Source organism: Mastigoproctus giganteus, chromosome 13 (assembly GCF_048544385.1).
Source record: "Mastigoproctus giganteus isolate SK-2022 chromosome 13, ASM4854438v1, whole genome shotgun sequence".
Lineage (NCBI taxonomy): Eukaryota > Metazoa > Arthropoda > Arachnida > Uropygi > Thelyphonidae > Mastigoproctus > Mastigoproctus giganteus.
Window position 1 is genome coordinate 2,176,207 of NC_143587.1, and position 20,787 is coordinate 2,196,993.

Below are 20,787 nucleotides of genomic sequence, written 5' to 3' on the forward strand. Positions count from 1 at the left end.
AAACCGGATCATAGGTATTATGGGAGACATGTTTAATGTTCATGGCCGGGCAAGTTTGACATCTCATATTGTTGCATTTGTTGAATTTTAAGTATAGCTCTGATGCAAAAGTCCTCGTGTCCAAATGTAAGTTATTGTCTATAGTATCATTAACCGGGCGGTTACTTGGTAAGCCTAATACATTAGATGCAACATGGCTATTTTGGTTACTTATCGGATCACTCATAGCTGTACCGCGGATTCTACTATGGCTATGAGTGATCCGATAAGTAACCAAAATAGCCATGTTGCATCTAATGTATTAGGCTTACCAAGTAACCGCCCGGTTAATGATACTATAGACAATAACTTACATTTGGACACGAGGACTTTTGCATCAGAGCTATACTTAAAATTCAACAAATGCAACAATATGAGATGTCAAACTTGCCCGGCCATGAACATTAAACATGTCTCCCATAATACCTATGATCCGGTTTTCTGCCATTCTAGGGGAGCTATTTACCTAATTACATGTAATACGTGTATGGCTAAGTATATTGGACAAACAGGAGGTGAATTACATATTAGAATTAATGGGCACAGATCCCATATTAATAATTTTGTTAATAAAAATGACATTGAACTGCAGCACTTCCAAACACATAGTTTCGATAATATTTCTATTACTATATTAGATATTGAACATAGACACAGCATTAGATTACAACGTGAAAACTGCAATATTCTTAAATATAAAACCCTGTACCCTTATGGTCTCAATAGTTTGTTTAATGGACGTAATTATAATATTGGTAGTTTAGATACTTGTGTTTATAAACTTTTTCATATGGCTAATAGATCCCAGCCTAAATTGCCACGTAGTAAGATGAGAAACAAAGTTTTTAACAATACTGGTACTGGTATTCAAATGCGCACTAAGCATACTTTAGGAAAATTTACCGACATGCTGGATACTTGGGATAAAAATGTTATAAATATTAAACTCATACATGATATCTTATTCGGCCTCAAGCATAGCAAGTTAAAAGCCTTAGAAAAAATTAACCAGACATATTCACATCGTAACCAGCATCTTGACCACTTACTTAGGGATATTTTTAAATATCGTCTATGTAATAAACCTGTTATCCATAACATCTATATCAATATTAAATTCAGTAACATTATATTTGACTACTTACCGTTAAAGGAGATATTAAATAAACATGTTAGCAGTTTTCCACTCAGTAATAGGAATATAGTAACTAGGTTTAGTTACAATAAACCTTTTGGGCTTACTGCTTGTAATTATAAGCAGCTAGCCTGCAACTTAGATAATGTCTACCAGGATGCTATTTGCTACTGCCACTTACCACAATACCATGATTTCGTTGACTTACATCATGGGCATGTAATTACTGGTAATCTTAACCTGGTTCCTCACCAGGAATTGAGATCTGTTCTTTCCTACGGTTTTAAATACAGACCTAACACTAGCCTTAATGCTAATCTTATAACCAAACTAATACATTCTGACCTTATGCATTTTTGCCTTAAATTGGCCTATAAGTTTAATTTACCACTAGAGGCCTTCTATAATTGGCTAGTTCTTACTAATAGCGATTTTAAACAACATATATTTAGTATGCTTTTACATAGGAAGCATCATACCATTAGAGATAGCAAAAGATATAATATGCAGTTAATCAAACGACATTTAAAGGAGTTACAGGATATATTTATCATAACAACTATAGATAAGGCCGCTAATAATTACAGTTTCATCTGCAAAAAATTCTATGCCACACTATTATACAATGAACTACATAGCAGTGCTACATATACTAAATCTAACTGTAACCTTGGTACTATTACCAAAAAGCTACTGGCTATACAAAAAAGGTTAAAAATTAGTAACTATAATACTAATTTTCCGTATTTGTATGGTATTCCCAAGTTTCACAAATCGCCTATTAGTTTCAGATTTATTACATCTTGTAGAAATAGCTACTCAAAAGTCCCACATAGTAAGCTAGTTGAATTGCTCAGCATGATTTTCAAGGCTATAGATTCCTCCAGAATTATTAATAACAATAGACCTATTTTAACCTTTATAAAGAACAATATGAATAGCATCAAACATATAAATACATTGATTTCAAAAATTTATTTACTAGCATCCCACATGATAGTCTAAAATTGGTGTTAAATAATTATTTTACAGAATATAGCCAAATTTTACCCTGCCAACGTAATTATTGGGATAACTTGATTAATCTTTGTATTTCCAACAGCTATATTTATAATGGTAGTAATATTTTCATACAGCATGCTGGCATTGCCATGGGGGCGAGTAGCTCGTGTCTCATCGCCAACTTATATCTGCATCATTTTGAAAACAACTTTGTTAAAGATATCCATATGTTCAGATATATTGATGACCTAATTGTGTTCAACAATACTAGCTTTCTTACAGAAGCGGTTAAACACTACCCGCAGGAGTTGGTTCTAGAAGTCACTAACAACGGTGACCCTTTTAAAGTAGCATATCTGGACATAGATATTCAGATTAATAATAATACACTATCTACCAAGCTATTTGACAAACGCAAAGAATTCAATTTCAAAACTATAGACTTAACCCGTTGGGGTACTAATATCTCTGTACGTATACTTAAAAACATTATAGTGACACAAACTATCAGAAGAGTATATATTTGTAATAATAAAAGTGATGTTATATATGCGCTTATCGATCTTAAGCATAAATTATTGGATAACGGTTTCCCATATAATTTCATTTTGAAACATATGAGTACTGCTTTATCCATAGCACTAAAAAAGTACCACGATAATTTAAACCAGTTGGAAATTATCGAAAATATTAGGCAGGCAGTTTATTAAACTGTTATATACATTTTGGATATTGCCGTGGTCTTAATGTAATCATTATTGTTTTTTAATATAGGGTATAGATATAGCGAGTGGTGTACTAATTAGCCTTTGTATATACATGTACATACTAGGGACTGCTGTTTTGAACTCGCTATATATAGCTTACGCCTTAGAAAAGTGGTACCTATATGGGTTCTTTACAGTAGGAATGAATTCTATATTATACTAGGATTTCTCTTCTACATCTGAGTATTATTGGTTTTGTTTTCTCTATTATAGAGGGCGCTATTATGCTTTTGTTCATCCAAAAAACACCGGCTAATTCTTGACAAATCTTAGGTGGCGCATGACGCTTTGTAGTTATATAAGTCTAGTGAGGTTGCTGCAGGCGTTTTGTTTTTCCCGCCTTGGGCTACGGTAAAGTATGCTTGGTAGATTCCTTACGGGGTTTTTACCATGTCCCCTCTTTTGTTCTCTAAGCATTACTGACAATCCGACCTTATCTGACAGGTTCCGTCTTTCGTTCTCTTAGCATTACTGACAATTTGACTTTATCTGACATTATTTATGTCCTACTTAAAGTAAACTTTATTAGGAATTAGCCATTCCGTTTTTTCCTTTTTCTTTTTCTTCTTTTTCTTTTTATTCGATTGATATATTTTTACAGGCCTTTACTACCTAACCAGGATCCCTACTTTTAGGGTCGGGAAGTTACGCTCCCGGTTAATATCCGATGTACTATCGATAAATTGACCTTTTCTTTCTTTTTGCTTTTAGCTTTCCTCTTGCCTTATTTTTCATACCTCGCGAACTATTAGAGTAATTCGAGGGGGAGTGAGGTACTATTGCTCTACTATACATTTTTCCGTTCTCCTTCGGTTAGCTTTATTAGCTATTTTCTGCAAAATTTTATGCTAAATTGTGTTCAGCAAAAATTTTAATAATTACTCAGTTGTGCTTATAATGTGGTAGCGATCGGTCGGGCTAAATATCATCCAGCCTGTATCATTTATAAATTGTTGTTATGTATTACGGTACGACACTTGTTGTTTTGGCATTCTAGACTTACATTTGTCTCAAATCTTACGTTAATGTTATACTAAATTATTCCACATTTCCACTATTATATTATTTTGGCTTTAGTATACAGGCAGATGATAACAGAAACCGATGGCTCAGTCTAGCATGGGTTGGTTATTTTGTAAGGGTTTAGCCCTCGACAAAGTTCCTTGCAAAATAATTTTCCTGTGTTGGGCTTATTATTTTATTATTTTATTAATTTACTTAATATGATTTATATTTTGGTTTTCATGTATACTGGAGATATGGCAGGACTATGGCTATATGGATTTTCAAACTTTAAAGATATTAACTTTACACTATAACGTATCTATTTAGTATATACATAACGTCCGATGTAATGTTCGATCGTTTGATGGCATTAATTGGGTGTTCTATATATTACACTTTAACTATAATTTTACATCTTTACAACCTAAACTCAGTAATTTTATGGATGCTTTATATATATATATATATACACACAAGTGGAACAAAAAAAGCATACTTGCCTGAAAGCTGCCTGACCTCTGTCACTTTACTAAATCTCACAGATTTATTACCTAGAAAAAAAAGTAAATGTTAAAAGAAAGAAAGAATAGTGATAAAAAGCAATTTGATTTGTTTAATGAAAAAGTAAACATGTGCAAATGGATAAACAGTGGAAGCAGTAAGTATGATGTTTAGAAATATGCCAATCTCCATTTCTCAATAATAATAATAACAATAATAATTAATTACCTGTGATTTATTCCACATTTATCTGTAAAACGTGATGGCTTTTCTAAACAACTGAGTTATGAATTGCCTAAAATTAATACCACAAGCTATAAGTAAGAGGTTTGCCACAGAGAAAACCTCATGAGAACTGGGGCCACACTACCCATTATCATGCATACATACAGTGGTATGTATGCATGATAATGTTTGATAACTATTTCTCTGTACAATTGTTCATTGTACTCATTAGAGTCATTAGGCCTCTAATACAATCCTACTCTCATTTTCACTTTCCGAGTGCTTACATCACATCAAACTGACTGAACATTGCACTGACCATCTATGTTAACTGTCACTTCCTTCGATTTTGTGTTTTTAACTAACAGCGTAACCCCTCCTCCCTTCCTATCCTTTCTGTGCACATTGTACTCCCCAAATTCCAATTCTGCACTGCTTATATCAGTGTGACACCATGTCTCCTATATCCCAACAATAATCACCTTAATGTTCTGACCAGCACTTCAAATTCATACATCTGTTCTTATTATTAGTTGCCCTACTCTAACACAGCTATATATTTATTTGTTCTGTGATGATTCCCAGCACCCCGACCACCAATCTAATAGAAGCAGTGCAAGAATCACTTGCAACTCTGCTTGCAGATACTATTAATCTTTTAGCCTGTGAATCCCCCCCCAAGCTAACAGTTTTCCAACCCACCTAACACTGCCTTGATAGCATCAGCAAATATTCTTGCACTCCTTCTATTCAAGTATATCCCATCCCTGTGGAAGCAGTCTCTCCTGTTAACAGGCACAGATCAAGCTGAGAAAAATTCTACTCCATGAGCCTTGCACAATCTCTCTAGGGCTGAATTGAATGACAAGGCACTCATCATTTACTCCCTCTTATCGTATCTGGGCAGAATTGCAGACATTTTCAAATGTAACCCTAACTCGACTTTTTTTTCCAACATGGATCTGTACTTGTTAATTAAAACTGCAGATCTCTTACTCTTAAGGTCATTAGTGACAATGAGTACAACAATATCACCTTTTGTGTCCTTAAAAGATGATATCTGCTCTACAACATCATAAACATTTGCCCCTGGCAGACATACCCTGGTCCTGTTCCACCTATCCTTTTTTGCATAATATATTCCCCTTCTCCCTGACAATACAGTCACCAACAATAACTAGTTCCTTTGGGACCAGCACCTTCTGCCTTGGAGATTGCCTCTGTGTTGCCTGATGCACAGGAGTGAGTTCTGCCATTGAGCTGGGCAGCCGAGAGCTTGATGGGCCCCTCTTATTAATTTCCTCGAGGCCATCTACCCTACACCTCAAACTCTCATAGACGGCGATCAGAACGCTGAGTCGTCACATAATTTCCTCACAGTCTCTGGACCTAGCACACACAAAGACATCCCCCTTGGCTAGATCAAGTCCTGTTCTAGACAGGTCTGCAAACATTTCACATTTCGTGCATTGGTTTAGACTGTGTGATGCACTGGAGAATCGCCTCCATTGGTTCTTCCCCCAAGCCAGAGAATTCTGGCTAATCTTTTTTTTTTTTAATGAAAACCCTAAACACAAGAGGCATTAGAACCTATAGTACTTAATACCGTGCTTGGGTTGGAAGTTGAGAAGACGAAAGAAGATATTTGTTGACATTGGACTTGAACTTCTGTAGACTGCAATTTTCAGGAAATATGTATGAAGGAAGGTTGTTCCAGAAAACGGCAGTTGAATGTATAAACGAGGAAGATGAAAAGTTGGTTCTGTGAGTTTGAAGTTGGACAGTAAATGGATGTTGGCTGGTGGCGGCATGTGTTTGGACTGCTTTGAAAGAGAGAGAGCGGGAATTATAGAAGCCAATTCAGAAGAACAGTGCCCATGGAAGTATCTGTAGAAGAGGCATGCAGCAAACGGCTATGACACAGAGAGTGGAGAGACTCTGTTTGAGATGAATCATTAATTAACCTAACTGCCCTCTTCTGAATGGAATCAAAAAGCCTGAGAGAGGTTTTGGGGGCACTGTCCCAGATGTGGGAACAATATTCCATGGCAGGGCGGATTTACAATTTATACAAAATGAGCAGCTGGTTGGAAGAAAAGTAACGCCGAGAGCAAAAGAGAAAACCAAGTTTTTTAGATGCAGAGGTAGCAATATTTGTAATGTCCTTGTGCCAGGAGAGATTAGAAGTCAGAGTAATCACCAAAAGAGATATATCATTTTGCCTAGATATCGGATTGTCACTAAAGATAAGCATAGGAGCAGAAGAATCCTTTTTTGCGAGATATAAGACAAGACTGAGTTTTAGAAGGGTTGAAATCAACTAAGTTGACTTTGCCCCACTGGAGAATTACCTGAATATCGGCGTTTAAGGAATTGGTAGCAGATTTTCGAGAAGTTGAAGCTGATTGGACAGGGCAAGGTTTCTCAAAATGGAAAGTGGAATGCAATGTGCTATCATCGGCAAAACTATGGATAAGATTTCCAGTCAATGGAAGAAGATCATTAATATACAAGAGGAAAAGAGTGGAGGAAAGAACTGAACCTTGGGAGACACCAGCATTAGTGGAGAAGTTAGAAGACAGAGCCATCTACCATCAACCTCAGTGAGCGATCAGAGAGAAAACTGGAAAAACAATTACTAAAAACAGTTGGCAAACCATAAGATGGAAGCTTGTTTAGAAGGCCTTTATGGCAAACACGATTGAAAGCCTCTGAGATGTCAAGAGCAACTACTTGTGTTTCACCGAACCTTTCCATTGAATTAGTTCATAAATGGGTAACATAAGCTAGAACATCACCAGTGGATCGACATTGACGGAATCCATACTGGCGATTGTTGATCAGACGGAAGGTCTCTAGGTAGTTTAAGAGTTGGCGGTTAATTGATTTCTCCATTACTTTAGAAAGAGTAGAAGTAATTGCAATGGGACAATAACTGGATGGGAGGGATTTGTCACCCTTTCTAGGAACTGGCTGGATATGGGCAAATTTCCAAGCAGAAGGAAAAACACCTTTGGAATAAGAAAGTGATAAAAGGTGGCAAAGAATAGGAGTAAGTTCAGGAGCACAGGTTTTGAGAACAAGTGGAGAAATACCATTGGGACCTGGAGCTTTCTTAGCATCAAGATTCGTCAAAATCCTTCTTACATCCTTTTGACGGACGACCACAGGCGGCATTGAATGAAGCATGTTGGAAATGGTGGGAGGTGTTTTACCAAGATCATTAATATATGAGTTGGAAGAAAAATGGGATTATAGCAGGTCAGCTTTATCCTTGGCTGAAGTGACAACAGAACCATCTGGTTTGGACAGAGGTGGGAGCAGAGATGGGCAAAAGTTGCGTCTAATATCTTTGGCAAGGGACCAGAATGCTTGGCTACCACTGGGGTAAGAAGCAAGTTTTCTACTCTTAGCCTGTTCAAACTCTAGTTTGGACTGATTAATAACTGCTTTACAATTGTTGTGAGCTTCGGTGTAAGCAGAAAATGAAACTGAAGAATTAGAAACAAGCCAATTACGATATGCAACATTCTTCTCTTGAATAGTCTTAGCACATTTATTGGAAAACCAAGGTTTAGATAAAGGACGAGATTTTAAATGGAGTGCGGGATAAAGGATTCCATTCCTGCAAGAATAATTTCACTGACATGATCTGAGCAAACGTTGACATCAGAAGTTTTGAAACAGTAATCCGACCAAGGAAAAGAAATCTCGCAGGTATTCCCATTTTGCATTCTTGTAATGCCAAACAATACGAGGTTGGGAATAACCATGAGATAAAGGCTTCGTGGAGAACAGACAATCACCAAGTTGTGATCTGAAGTGCCTAAAGGACCTCTCACTTCAACTGTGTACATAGAAGGGTTGTTTGTGAGAAAAAGATCAAGCGTGTTGGCTGTATAATTAGGATTGTCCGGTATTCTTGTAGGTAAATGAACAATCTGTGCAAGGTCATTAGTAATTGCAAAAGCCTCAGCATCTCGACCAGCTGGGTCGGTGTGACTAGAAAACGGAAGCCAGCTGGAGTTGTGAACATTAAAATTACCTCACCTTTGGGGAAGTTGGACTGGAGAAAGTCAAGTTGCAAAGAGAGGAAGTCAAAAAGCTCCAAGTGATTAGTGGAGTTGGGAGAATGGTAGACACAACAGGTGAACTTTACACAATGAGGTAGAGAGATTTTAAGCCAGAGAAGATCAAAGAGAGTAAATTCCAAATTGCCAAGTCTCTGACAGGGAATATCAGAACGGACATATGCACAAGTACCACCTTTGAGGCGAAAGGAATCATACAACGAATAATTTGGGCATCTGAGATGAGCAGTAGTTGAATCAACTGATAACTGAGATTCTGGCAGAAAAAGTACATGGGGTTTGGCAGACTGCAAGTGGAAATGGACACTGTTAAGATTAGAACTGAGACCACGTATATTTGTGAAATGAATTAGGAAGTGCTTGGGAGGTTTAGATCTTTTCGCAGAAAAGCTTGCTCTGTTAGTTTGACAATTCATGGTGTATTCAATAGTAAGAAAAAGTGGGTGGGACATGCTGTATGAAGTAATGAAATTTTTAGATATGGCGTACCCGTGGTAAGAATATACCCAAATCGTTGACATAACGTGGTCTCGAGAATGCTCCCCGCATACATACTACTCGGACTCCCTCCAGTCACTATCTGGCAGAGTAGAGGTAGCAAGATTATACACTACCTGATCCGGAAACCTCCTAGACAGTTACCAATAGGTTTGGTCCGGTGTACTAACTAGCGGCTGGCCTGCGAACACCGTTTTAGAGCTGTACTCTCGAAATGCAAGGAATATTGGATCTCACCACGATGTTCATCATAACCTCAAAAGTCATCAATCATACTGCATGATGGAAGAGATAGGGAAGGGTTGACCGGAACGTAGCTCTGCAGACTAAACATGGGTTCCACCACTTCAAGCCTCCAATAAGTAAAGTGGCGGTATTGCACCGGTTGATGAGAGTCATCTACCACCTAGTACTGCCCAGTAACATAGAGGGGCAGCATTCCTTAATGTGGTGTGGGCGCCACACCTCAACCCTGCTTACATTGGTTCACACCTGGGTGGTCACCCACCATGTACTTGTGCATGGAGGTTGTACCCAGGATTATTAACAGTCCCACCATCGTGAAGGTGCAAGCAGAGGATTTAGCGTCTGGACTTCGCCGAAATTGGATCCACTTGACTTGAAAGTCACCCGAATATCAGTTCAATCAGCGTTTTAGACTCCCAGGTAGCAAGTGCAGCTTGTCTGGCATATCTGAGAGAATGTCTGTGACAACCTCAAGGACCAAAGAACTATGTAAATAGTGTAAAAGGCATCATTTTAATTGTATCTCATATTGTGGGTGCCTTCACAACGAGATAGCTGGTATTGAACTACTTCAAATAAATAACGCTTCTGTAGTAGAGAAGACTACTGTTATTTTTTTAATAATGTATAAATAAATAAATAATGCTTCTCTAGTAGAGAAGTCCACTGTTATTTATTTTGAAGTAGTGCAGTACCAGCTATCTCATTATGAAGGCACCCACAATATGAGATACAATTAAAGCAATGCCTTTTACACTACTTACGTAGTTCAAATTTATAGGTTAACTATGGTGTATCTACACCGATATTATATAGTTAATTATCAAAACCCATAAGGATTATGCCTTGTGCATTTCGTTTTCAAAATGTATTATTACCACACCCTTTTGGCATTTCTCATATTGTGGATATAACTTCGCAACTGTGATGGCTTGTTGTATTGCCTGGGTACCCGCCCGCCCACTGATGATGAAGCCCAATAGCTTCAAAACGATCGTCTGGGTGGTGGTATCTTCTGAAAATAAATAACAGTAGTCTTCTCTACTAGAGAAGCATTATTTATTTGAAGTAGTGCAATACCAGCTATCTTGTTGTGAAGGCTTGTTTGTTTGTTTGTTTTGTTGTTATTTGGAGCATTAGCAACTAAGGCCACATTCTCCGGGGATATGCAGTGGTCATTCCCTGACCTTTCTGCATCCTCCGTATTTGGTGGCTCACGGGCTCGAACCCCGGTCTAATCAAGAAGCATGTGCTACGCACTGCTGCTCTGCCCACCTGGCTACGGAGGCGCCATTGTGAAGGCAATATGAGATACAATTAAATTAAATCAATATGAGATACAATTAAATCAATATGAGATACAATTAAAACAATGCCTTTTACACTACTTACATAGTTCATTATGGGTTAACTATGGTGTATCTACACCGATATTATATAGTTAATTGTTTATTATCAAATGTCGGCCTAGTCAATAGAAAGTTCAGTCAAAGTCACAAACAGTAAAAATTTAGTGATGACGAAGCAGCGAGTATATTTTTTTGTTCTGAGATGTGAAATCTTTTCATGTTAAGCTTTTTTTATTTCATGTTAAACATTTTCCAGTGTAATTAAAAACTTCGCAATTCACGAGAGCTGAAAAATCTTGTCCAACATGTGGCTACCCTTACAGATACTTACCGTGTTGTCTGTAAGTGACCAAATATTTTGACACTTGAAATGACTTAAAAGGCTTGGAAGGTATAGTCAGATACAGTGTAGGTAGCCTGCTTTAACTGAGATTTGCAAATTAGGTGTACAGGTAACCCTCATATAGCACAGTAGTTTGGTTCCTACAAAACCTCATATAATGTGAAACTGTGTTATACGGGACTAAGAACCAGTACAAAAGGATGGGGGGGGGGTTACATTTCAAAAGCTGACAAAAACACCCTTTTTTTTTTTTCAAAATAACTATTGGAAACTTAATTTTTATAGTAGTAATAACTTAATATTTTAACTTTATTTTTATAGCAGTAACAACTTTATATTTTACCTTTATTTTTATAATAGTAGTAACTTAAATAGAAATAACTGAACAAACATCTTACCTTACAAACTGTGATACTTAAATGCCAGATAATGTACATTCATTTAATTTTCTTCCTCTTCATTGCTGCTAAGCACAATCTCTTCTGCAGCATCAAGATTTCGTGTACCTTCTGCTCTGTCACCATCAAAGTTACAATCTGCAGGTTTCGTATTCACAATTTTTTATGGTCTCAAACAAGCACAAGTTCAATACCACAGAACTTAACCGGATCTCCAAACAAAATACAGTGGACCCCCGCTTTAAAGATATAAAACACAAATTTAACTTTACTACTTTACCAATAACAAAGTTAAATGGTACGTGAAAATCGGAAGAATATTTTCCAGTTAGCATAATGAAAATAAATTTGCGCTTACGTACATAGCTTAATTAATATGTAATGTACTAACTAATTGATACTTCTGTTCGCTGACTTTTTTTTTGTTTGTAAAATTTAAAACAGTAAAAATGATAAGCAATTAATAACAAAGAACAGATACGCACAAATGAGATATGAGTTTCTTAAAATTTATTTATGTTTTTTATATGATTGAATATTATTATTAGCCATATGGCGCAAGAAAGCCTGAATTTCAGTTAGTATGTAATATGTACATACTAACTGAACTAGTTGACATTTCTGCTCAGTGACATTTATGGGTGGGGGTTAAAATTTAAAACAGTAAAAAGATAAGCAATCAATAACAAAAAAACACGGAACACACAACAAGTAACACAACACGCGCAAGTGAGAACGGAGTAACGAGTTACAAAGCTTTAAAAATAGGAATGAGGAGAAGATTCTGAAAATTATTTTTTTTATATGATTGAAGATTCCATGGAAGTGTAAACACATTTTACCATAATAACCCACAGAATTCCAGCTGTCAGTATTATCGCAAATTCAATAAGATCGAGTTTACTATCCGTTTATGATAGATTGCACTAACAGAAAAGCCCAATAAACAGGTGACTGCTAATTGTTTTTATTGTTTTATGGTTGTGACCTCCAGAAATCCGACCGAACTACGTGGTACGGTCAGAGCGAATCGTAGGGTAATCTCCAGTGCTGCGGTCTCCTGCCCCGATTAAACGGCATTTTGTCCCAATTAAGCGAAGTAAACCCTGGCTATTTTCTCGACTGGGTTCTGTTTTTTAAGATTTGCCCCAAATAAACGGCTGCCCCGATTAACCGGTGGCCCAAATTACCGGAATCCACTGTATATATTTCTATAGGATATATAGTATTATAACTACATTCAGATATATATTTTAAGGTTATAAATTTGTACTGATATTGAAATTTTATTGAAATTGAATCGAAATCACGAATCGGACCAGAGCAGCAAAGCGAAAGGCTCAAGCTAATAGGAGTGCTGTGGCTCAGAGGAGAAATAAGGGGAGGGGGGAGGATACTCTCTGAATCACAGCCTTTTAAAATGCACTGCTTGTTTGATGTTTGTGGATCAATCAGGTAAGGGACATGATATTGCCAAGGGGAATGTCTTTGTATGCACGATGTAAAGAGTGTGAGGAAATCAGGCAACAACTAATCGTTGTTTTGGGCCTATATGAGAGCTTGAAAAACAGGGTGGATGCCGTCGAAGGATCTAAATTGAGTGGCCCATCAAGCTCTCAGCAGCCCGCATCAAAGGCAGAGCTTGCACTTGATCATCACGCAATACAACGGCAACCCCAAAGGCAGAATGCGCTGGTCCCAGAGGAACTAGTAGTTGTCGGTGAGTATTGTCAGGGAAACGGGGAACATGGTGTGTAAAAAGGATAGGTGGAACAGGACCAGGGTATGTATGCCAGGGGCAAAGGTTGACGACGTTGTAGAGCAGACATCTTTTAAGAGCACAAAAGGTGATATTGTTGAACACATTGGCAATAATGATATCAAGAGTAGGAGACCGGGGGAATTACTTAACAAGTACAGATCACTGTCGAAAAAAAGCCGTGAATTAGGGCTGAATTTAAGTGTCTGCAATTCTGCCCAGACACAATAGGAGGGAGCATAGGATGAGAGGCTTGTCGATCAATTTGGCCCTGGAAAGATTGTGCAAGCCTCGAGGGGTAGAATTTTTTTTCCTGCCTGGTCTGCATTTGTTAAGAGGAGAGACTGCTTCTACAGAGATGGGGTACATTTAAATAGAAAGGGTGCAAGGATATTTGTGATGCCATCAAGGTAGAGTAAGGTGGGTTTGAAAACTGCTAGCTTTGGTGGGGGGATACAAGGACTAATAGATTAACAGTAGCCGCTGGCAGAGGTGAAAGTGATTCTTGCATTGCTTCTATTGGAATGAGCAGCAGCCTGGAAAACAAGATGCAGGATATTTCAGAGGTTGCTGGGCGTCATTGCAGTACAAGTAAACACATGGGTTGTGTTAGGGTAGCTAAGAATAGGAAGAAGTGCATGTATATTTGAGTATACATCAATGCTAGGAGTTTGGTAAATAAATTTGATGAATTTGAGGTGTTGGTCAAAATAACAAAGGCAAATATTGTTGGGATACCAGAGACGTGGTGTCACACAGGTATAAGGAATGCAGAACAGGAATTTGGGGAGTACAATGTGTACAGGGAGGATAGAAAGAGAGGAGGGGTTATGCTATTAGTTAAGAAACACATAAAATCCAAGGAAGTGCAGCCAGTCGACATCGCTGGACAGTGCAGTGTCGACTCGGTTTGGTGTGACATAGGCTTGTTGTTTGTTTGTTATATGACTTTTAGGAGCATTAGCAACTAAGACCATATTGCTCTAGGGATATGTGGTGGTCATTCAATGACCTTTCCGCTTCCTCCATATTTGGTAGTCACGGACTCGAACCCCGGTTTAATCAAGAAGCGCTGCTGCTCCTGCCCACCTAGCTACAGAGGTGCTTTGACATAAGCACTGGGAGATCAAAATTGAGAGTAGTTATAGATTTTTATTATACTCTGATCAGTATAATAAACACTGTACAGGGAAACAGAGTGCGCCAGTAAATCAGAGTGTCTTATAATCGGGGATTTTAATTTCCCAGATATTGATTAGAATTTGTGGGTTGGTCATTCACACACTAGCAAAGCTTTTGTTGATTTATTCGATGAATCCACTCTACTGATTTATTGGATGAATCCAATCACTACTGATAATAAGATCAAGTGTATTACTCCCTCTAGTTGCCTCCTGTTCAGGAGGCAACTAGAGGGAGTAATACACTTGATCTTATTATCAGTAGTGATTCTTCATGCATTAAGAATCTGCAGATAAAGGAACCACTAGGTGGCAGTGATCACAGTGTGCTGAAGTGGTATTTAATCAAAGAGGTAACTAATATCAGGGGTAAAGGGAAGGGTTTTTGCTTTCGTAAAGGAGACTATGGTATTCTGAGACAGTATTTAAATTCTATATGGTGGGACCAACTGATGATGTTACCAACAGCAAATTCAAAATGGGAGGCATTCAAAGAATTAATCTTGGAAGCTACTATGCTTTACACACCAACTAAGAAATACTGTTCAAGGTTTAGGCCTAAATGGATGTCAGATGAACTAATGAGACATGTGGCAGAGAAGAAAAATGCATGAGACACATAAATTAATGGGTGATATGGAAGCCAATGAAAGATATAAGTTTGTCTGTAACCAAGTCACAAAGGAGATTAGGCAAGCAAAGGAATTATGAGAAATCTTTGGCAAAGGACGCAAAGAAAAACAGCAAAGAGTTTCCTGCTCAGGTGGCTAACAAACTAAATGAGTATTTTGCAACTACATTCACACATGAAGTTATTCAGCGAGGGGAATGCAAGAGGTGAATTAAAATCTGGATATTAAGGTAAGCTAGATGATTTTGTAATAACTGAGAGGAAAGTGGAGCAGAAATTGTTGAAGATAAACATAAATAAAGCACCCGGTGTGGATGGGATCTATCCAGTTATATTAAAAAGGAGGTAGCAAAAGAAGTAAGCAAACCCTTAGCCATAATTATGAGAGTTTCCTTGGACTCAGGAGGTACCCATGGACTGGAGATGTGCAAATGTGACCCCAATAATAACAGACCTGTTAGTTTAACTTCTGTTCAGAGGAAATTAATGGAGGCACTGGTTAAAGAAGCACTGCAGGATCAACTAGACAAGACTTCAGTTATAGTAGTATTAGTAGTGTAATGTGATGCAAGAAAGCAAGTGCAGCCTCAGTGCAAGCTTATGCAGCATCAGCCAAAAAAAAAAAAAAAAAAAAAAAATCACACCATTCCCCCAAATGCCTGTCCGGTTCCTCCTTAAATTTATTTAACCTATCAACTTCCACAACAACAGATGGAAGTTTGTTCCAGCAATTCTGGCTAAAGGCAAATTTCCGCACATGTATTCTACATCAGTCTTTTCTTTTGAATTTATGCCCCCTTAGGTTCGTAATGTGAACAAGTGGAAGGATCCCATCAGAATTTAGCATTAGCATTAGCATTAGCATTAGTAGAGGCATTTGATGCAAGAAAGCAAGCTTATGCAGCATCAGCCAAAAAAAAAAAAAAAAAAAAAAAAAAAGTAACATAAATAAATAAAAATAACCACTTCCACTTCACCCCTCTGTTCGTTCGAAATACCTGTCCAGCTGAGCCTTAAACTTATTTAGGCTATCAACTTCCACGACAAGGGATGGAAGTCTGTTCCACCCACCAACCACCCGCTGGCTAAAGGCAAATTTCCGCACATCTATCCTACATCTGTCTTTCCTCAATTTGAATTTATGCCCTCTCAGGTGATTTTTCTGAGCTAGAGGAAGAATCCCATCAGCATTGAGCATGCTCAAACCATTCAAGGCTTTGTACACCTCTATCAGATCACCCCGCTGGTGCCTAGTTTCCAGACACTGTAATTTGCAAAACTTAAGCCTTTCTTCGTAAGAGAACCCCTTTGTCCCATTCACCAATCTAGTTGCCCTTCTCTGTACTCGTTCCAGCAGCTCTACATCCTTCCTGAAATGAGGCCTCCAGGCCTGTATACAGTACTCTAGGTGTGGCCTGACCATTGCCTTATACAAGGGAATAATCACCTCCTTATCCCTGCTAGAAAAATTCCTATATATCATTGACAATACACCATGAGCTACTCTTGCAGCTCGTCTGCACTGCTCAGAGAACTTCATATCTGCCTGCACCACCACCCCCAGGTCCCTTTCATTCTCTACCACTGTCAGTGTAGTACCACAGAGTTGATACGTTGCTCTGGGGTTGCTGTTTCCCATATGTAGTACTTTACATTTGTCAATGTTAAACTTCATTTGCCACCTCGAAGCCCATCTGCTCAACCTTTCCAAATCCTGTTGCAGCAGCATAGTGTCAGTAGTGTCCTTGACAACCCTGCCAACCTTCGTATCGTCTGCAAACTTGGACATTAAGCCTGATATACCATCATCAATATCATTTATAAATACAGAAAACAATAAAGGCCCCAATACTGAACCCTGAGGGACTCCACTAATAACATTAGTCCACGATGAGCAGTGTCCATTGATTACCACTCTCTGTCTTCTCCCCCTCAACCACCCCTTTATCCATAGCAGCAACTTGCCTCCAATGCCACACTGCTCCAATTTGTGCAGCAGTCTTCCATGTGCAACAGTATCAAAAGCCTTTCTAAGATCCAAGTATATAATATCAAAGTTATTCCCTGCATCCAGTTCTTTTGTGACTGCATCATAGTATCCAATCAAATTGGTCAGGCAAGACTTCCCCTTAACAAAACCATGCTGTGTCCTAGCTATAACTGAAGTCTTGTCTAGATGATCCTGCAGTGCTTCTTTCACCAGTGCCTCCATTAATTTTCCGGGAACAGAAGTTAAACTCACAGGTCTATAATTACTTGTGTCAGCCTTTGATCCCCCTTTGTGAATTGGGGTCACATTTGCACATCTCCAGTCAATGGGTACCTCCCCTGAGTCCAAGGAAGCTCTCATAATTATGGCTAAGGGTTTGCTTACCTCCTTTGCTGCCTCCTTTAATATAACTGGATAGATCCCATCCACCCCAGGTGCCTTTCTTGTGTTTATCTTCAACAATTTCTCCTCCACTTTGCTCTCAGTTATTACAAGATTCTCTAGCTTACTGCTAGAGTTGAATACACCTCTGGCATTCCCCTCTGGAATTCAGTGTGCTCAACCCATTCAAGGCCTTATACACCTCAATCAGATCACCGCACAGGTGCCTAGTGTCCAGCCAATGCAATTTGCAGAACTTAAGCCTCTCTTGGTAAGAGGATCCCTTCATTTCTCTCAACAATCTTGTTGCCCTTCTCTGTATGCACTCAAGCAAATCTACATCCTAATATGTTGGCCTCCAGACCTGTACGCAGTACTCAAGGTGTGGCCTGACCATTGCCTTATACAGAGGGAAAATCACCTCCTTTTCTCTGCTAGCAAAATTCCTATATATCATTGACAAAACCCCCATGACCTGCCCTGGCAGCCTGTCTGAATTGCTCAGAAAACTTCATATCTGACTGCACAATTACTTCCAGGTCTTTTTCATTTTCTACCACCTTAAGTGTCACATAGTTAGTACCACATAGTTAGTACGTTTCTCTGGGGTTACTTCTACCCATATGCAGTACTTTGCATTTGTCAAGGTTAAACTTCAGCTGCCACTTCTCAGCCCATGTGCCCACATTATCTAGATCCTGTTGCAGTAGCACACTGCCATTACTGTCATTAACAACCCTGCCAACCTTTGTATCATCTGCAAACTTCGACACTGAGCCTGATATACCTTCATCAATATCATTGATAAATACACAAAACAACAGAGGACCCAACACCGAACTTTGTGGGACTCCACTATTAACGTTAATCTACGAAGAGCAGCACCCATTAATTACCACCCTCTGTCTTCTCCCACTCAACCATCCTTTTATCCATTGTAGCAACTAACCGTTAATACCATTCTGCTCCAATTTGTACAATAGTCTTCCATGCGCAACAGTGTCAAAAGCTTTCCTGAAATCCAAATATGATATCAAAATTATTTTTTGCATCCAGTTCCTTTGTAACCAAAGCTCGGCACAGCATGGTTTTGTTAAGGGGAAGTCTTGTTTGACCAATTTGATTGGATACTATGACGTTGTCACAATGGAACTGGATGCAGGAAATAACTTTGATATCATATATTTGGATTTTAGAAAGGCTTTTGATACTATTGCACATGGAAGACTGCTGCACAAATTGGAACAATGTGGCATTGGAGGCAAATTGCTCCTATGGATAAAGGGATGGTTGAGTGGGAGAAGACACAGAGTGGTAATGAATAGACACTGCTCTTCGTGGACTAATGTTATCAGTGGAGTCCCTCAGGGTTCAGTGTTGGGTCCATTGTTGTTTTCTGTAATTATAAATGATATTGATGATGGTATATCAGGCTCAATGTCCAAGTTTGCAGATGATAGAATGGCAGTGTTGTTAATGACACTAATGGAAGTACGCTGCTGCAACAGGACCTAGAAAAGTTTAGCAGATGGGCTGAGAGGTGGCAATTGCAGTTTAACATTGACAAATGTAAAGTACTGCTTATGGGAAGCAGTAACCCCACAATAATGTATCAACTGTGTGGTACCACACAGAGTGGTAGAGAGTGAAAAGGACCTGGGGATAATTGTGCAGGCAGATATGAAGTTTTCTGAGCAGTGCAGACGGTCTGCAAGAATAGCTCGTGGTGTCTTGTCGATGATATATCAGGAATATTTCTAGCAGGGATAAGGAGGTGATTATCCCCTTGTATAAGGCAATTGTCAGGCCACAACTTGAGTACTATGTACTGGTCTGGAGGACTCATTTTAAGAACGATGTAGAGCTGTTGAAACGAGTACAGAGAAGGGCAACAAGATTAGTGAATGGAATAGAGTTGCTCTTACGAAGAAAGGCTTAAGTTTTGCAGATTACAGTGTCTGGACTAAGCACCTGCGCGGTGATCTGATTGAGGTGTATAAAGCCTTGAACGGTTTGAGCATGCTCAATGCTGATGGGACTCTTCCTCTTGCTCAGAATAATCACCTGAGAGGGCATAAATTGAGGAAAGACAGTTGTAGGTAGGAAAGAATGAGTAGAAGTTTGCCTGTAGCCCGTGGCTAGTTGATTGGTGGAACAGACCTCCATCTTTCGTTGTTGTTGGATGTTTTACGGTGCAACGGCAGCTAAAGGCCATTATGCGGCAAACGCCATCTTTTGTTGCGGAAGTTGATAGCTTAAATAAATTTAAGGCTGAGCTGGACAGGTATTTGGAACGAACGGAGGGGTGAGACGGGAGTGTTTTTTTCTTTCTTTTTTTCTTTTTGGCTGATGCTGCATAAGATTGCTTTCTTCCATTCCATTGTATGCCTCTACTAATGCTAATAGCAACCTGTGCAGCAATCATAGAAGTTTATGAAGCTCGAAAAATGTCAAATGTTTGCCGTAGTTGTGTTGGTTGGAGACACACTGTTGTCATTCACTGTATTCACAAGATAACGTGATTTTGGAGACCGACTCATGTTTTCAGGAGCTTGCATTTTTCTCTTCGAACAGAAATTTTGTGAGGCGTGAGCAGAGGAGCACATTGCTGGAGGTCACTACCATAAAATAATAAAAACAACTTGCAGTTCCCAGTTTATTGGGCTTTTCTGTTAGGTAAATTTATTATAAACGGGTAGTAAACGCGATTTTATTGCATTTGCAATAATACCGATAGCTGGAATTCTGTGGGTTTTTATGTTATTATGGTGAAATGTGTTTCCCTTCAATCAATTAAAAAAAAAAAAAAAAAAAGGTCAGTGAACAGAAATATCAATTAGTATGCATATATTACAGTACTATACTTACTCTAATATTTATTTATTTATTAGAAATTTAAGGTTTTTGAACCTGTGTTAGCAATTTTATTGGGTTGCTAACTTTTTTTAGCATTTTACTTACCTCACTGAACATTTTTTAGTGCTCTACCCCAATCCCTATTTTTCCCATAAGCCCCGTTGTTTTTAATGCATGAAATACCATAACATGGAGATTTTTAGGAACACATGTACTGCATTATAGCAGAACTGATGACTGTACTCAAACGTGCATGATCGATGGCATGATAAAATAAAGCTGCGCAATGAAACAAAGCTGCATATTGAAGTATTAAAAAAAAATTATTTATAATTTTTATTTTCAATTTCATTTCGAAAAACTAAAGTTTTCATAAATAATAAATAATGA

General features: G+C 38.4%; 1 protein-coding gene across 1 annotated transcript in view; it reads right to left on the reverse strand.

Moving 5' to 3' along the window:
• LOC150075717 (solute carrier family 35 member F5) overlaps positions 1 to 20,787 on the reverse strand; it is a 202,303-nt gene that overhangs the window by 123,973 nt on the left and 57,543 nt on the right. The window contains exon 5 of the mRNA XM_090387847.1: positions 4,449 to 4,499. Coding sequence (XP_090243973.1) covers positions 4,449 to 4,499 — 51 coding nt within the window. The remainder of the gene's footprint in view (positions 1 to 4,448; positions 4,500 to 20,787) is intronic.